The following is a 3,218-nucleotide window of genomic DNA, read 5'->3' as shown; positions in this document are numbered from 1 at the left end:
CCTCCCCTCCCCCCCCACGATTATTCGATAACGATCAACTTTTTGTCCCTAGCAATTTTACTTGCGTGAAATATTTCTCATTTCGTCGCCCCCCCACCCTCTTCCTTCTCCCTCACACCACGCGAGCTTTTTCCTTCGAGTGTAGGCTAGCTTTAAGGGAAAAGCTGTAATGGCATATAACTAGGTTCATACGGTTGTTGCTCCAGGACGATCTTCACGTCACAGCAGCTGGAGGAGCTGGAGGCAGCCTTCAAAGAAGCCCATTATCCGGACGTGTACGCTCGCGAGATGCTCAGCCTTCGAACCGATCTGCCCGAAGACAGGATACAGGTGAGCGAAAATCAAAAGACCTATGAAATCCGACCTTCTGACCTACCAATCGGACGGCTTCGATGCCATACCGTTTCCTTCTGATATTCGCGACTCAGCCGTATCGAGTTTCCATCGCGCGATCGAGATTCCGTCAAACGCGATGCAATTGATCAAAAGCTACGACTTATTTCTCCAACCTCTCTGATATTTCGCCACTCGAAAATTTACGTATTGTTAATAATTTGGCGAAACATTTTCGAACTGACCATCGAGATATACTTTGATGATGGCAGATTTATTTAAGTTCCAATTATTTGTGTTCTTCTATCGTTAAATATTATTTTTCTTTTTTTCTTTTCTCGTTTGAAAAACATTTACGATAAAATATCTATCGAGATGTGAAAAAAAGTGTCCTTGTTCGTTAAACTTGGACCATAAAAATTCAAGGATTGTAGTTAAATTAATTAATGGAAATGACGATTAGATCGTTGGTGTGATTAAACCGAGTCATTTTCACTCGCACGAATTACTACGTGTAAATTAAAAATGGTTGTTTTGAATGGGGAAGGGGGATGTATCTTGTGCGCGTTGTTCGCATAATTTATCTATTAAATTAACATATAATATAATTTTACTTCATTTACCGTTGAACTGAAAAATTTGCAAAGACGGGAACTACATCGAACGGCCAGTTTCATTTTTCGTCACGTTCAAGCTTTCGTTTCTTGAATAATTTTCGAATGTTTGCGGAAAATTTCGCCTATAATTCGCTATTAAAACCACAATCTGCTTTAACGATAATTTTGTTCATTAACGGGAATTAACAACGTAACGTACTCTTGGAAAATTTAACGTGCTGCCCGTGACGATTATACGGTATAATCAGTGGAAATATAAAGGTCCAATACGTTTTCATGCAATTACAACGGGTGTCGTTTTATCGTTGAAAATTCGGGCTCGGCGCGACAACAACGCGCGACGATTTTACAAACAAATTTAAAGCGCGTTCGTTCGTCAAAGAGAATCATTATCAATTAGCGAGTATTCGGTGTTAGTTACATTTCTACAAATTACCGTCCCAGGCAATTAATTCCATAAATTCATACGTTATTGATGTATAATAATAACGTAACAAAGATGCCCCGGTCCCTTTACATATCCGCTCCGATAAGCTGAAACTGAAAAATTGGACGGCAAAGTAACGTCGTTTAACCTCGTCGAAGGAATGAAATTTATTACGCTCCGTTCGATTATTATTTATCGCAAGACGCGTTTACAACACGTTTGGAAAACATCTGTCGAAAAATCTTTCTTTCTTCTCGAGATATTCTTCGAAAAAACCGATATTCCTCCGAGGGATCGAAAATCAATTTTATCATATTGAAATTACGTATTGAAACGAACGTGCGATGAATCCTTGAGAAAAGAGGTAGGCAAAAGTAACGGTTAAATAGAACAATTCGAAACAATTACGGCAATCCAACGGGCGACTTTTACCCGATCACAAATGCCAACTCATTCGATGATATCACGCGGAATTATCGACAGTATGCATAAAGCGGCGAAAGAACAGTCAGAAATGAAAGTGGTAAGGGGTGCGGCGGTGGCTGGTTGTCGCGGGTGGAGAATGGCAAGTCCAAAAGGCGCGACTATAAAAGGGAGAATTTTCCCGGGCTGACGGTTAGTTACCGTGGACTCGTCGAGTACCAGACTGAGATAGTTTCCGCATGGCGGACCCGGGACAAACTTCCCCTTTCTCTCTTTCTCTCCGTTCCTCCTCTCTCGTCCTCCTCATCGTCATTTACCCTTCCACACTTGGGTCTATCATCTTTCCATCATCTTTCGACATATTTGCGCGTATATCTTTACAAAAAATTCACATTACTGTTGGGGAAAATTCTCGGGACAGGGAAGAAAAAGTGAATTCGGATTCTCTTCGGAATATAACCTTTCGAGCCGAGTATTGCAAGTATAGTGGTGGCACGTGGATATGCGCGCGCGTGTTAAGGTTCACGCGTGCATAAATGAGCAATACACTCGCATGCGTGGTATTGAACTACAAGGCGTAATTAATATACTCGTGGAACATCTTTCAGAAGAATCAATTCTGAGACGATTATTCTTCGCTTCGCTTCGTTCAACGTAAACTTAAATTGTTTATAATTTAATAAACAATTTAATACTTTTTTATATTACATTATCGCGTCTATTACATTTTGATCTCTACGATTATATATTAATATACCTTGTATATTTTGATATAACTCGAGAGACAATTGGATGGTAGTGGTCCGCGCAACAAAGGTTGCAAAGGAATCGCAAAGAGGAGATAAGGGACCAGAGGTGGTAAAGAAACGACGACGGGAAGGTGAGAGCGAGGAAGATGCATCGATTAGGTGAACGGAGAAGGAGCGCGAGACGAGGAGAGAGATAGAGAAAGATTGCGAGAAAGGGGAAAAGAAGAGTAAAAAGAGACTCGAGGGAAAGGGGTAGGCAGGTAGGTAGGTAGGTACCGTAGTCGAGTCGCGATTCACGGGGTTGTTGAAGCTTCGTGGCTGAAGCGTACAGCCGCGTATACGGAAGAGAGAGAGAGGTTGAGGGGGAGGGAGGGTGGGCGAGAGAGAGAGAGAGAGAGGAAGAGAGTAACGGCGCCGTGAAACGACAAAGCGGCCATTGCAGGATGGGGGCGGTCCCGCGGGCCAATCAGAGAGACGAGTCGCGGACCGGTCGGCCAATCAGGCCGCGCCTTCCGCCCGTCTTTTGTTTCTAAATTGGCGCGCGCGGCGGGGACACAATATAACGAGCGCGCGGGACGAAAAGAGGGGTTGGTAATCGTTAACGGTGATATTTTTGTGTGGGAGTGCCGGCTTTCTTCGTCTTTTCTCTACCTCTTCTTTCACCTCTCT

The 3,218-nt window shown here is 43.1% G+C and overlaps 1 protein-coding gene across 4 annotated transcripts in view; it reads left to right on the top strand.

Moving 5' to 3' along the window:
- The window catches only part of LOC102679145 (visual system homeobox 2-like), a 72,486-nt gene that overhangs the window by 52,097 nt on the left and 17,171 nt on the right, over positions 1 to 3,218 (top strand). For 3 of the 4 annotated variants that reach the window (XR_004151916.1, XM_031515367.1, XM_031515365.1), the window contains one exon: positions 197 to 330. Coding sequence is in view for 3 of the 4 variants with exons in the window: in XM_031515367.1 (XP_031371227.1) it covers positions 197 to 330 (134 nt within the window). In the remaining variant the exon portion in view is untranslated. The remainder of the gene's footprint in view (positions 1 to 196; positions 331 to 3,218) is intronic. The other variant, XM_031515366.1, reaches the window with a different exon arrangement.

Source organism: Apis dorsata, unplaced genomic scaffold (genome assembly GCF_000469605.1).
Source record: "Apis dorsata unplaced genomic scaffold, Apis dorsata 1.3 scaffold_68, whole genome shotgun sequence".
NCBI classification, from domain to species: domain Eukaryota; kingdom Metazoa; phylum Arthropoda; class Insecta; order Hymenoptera; family Apidae; genus Apis; species Apis dorsata.
The sequence above is the reverse complement of the archived record's forward strand: the minus strand, read 5'-3'. Positions and strand labels throughout refer to the sequence as shown.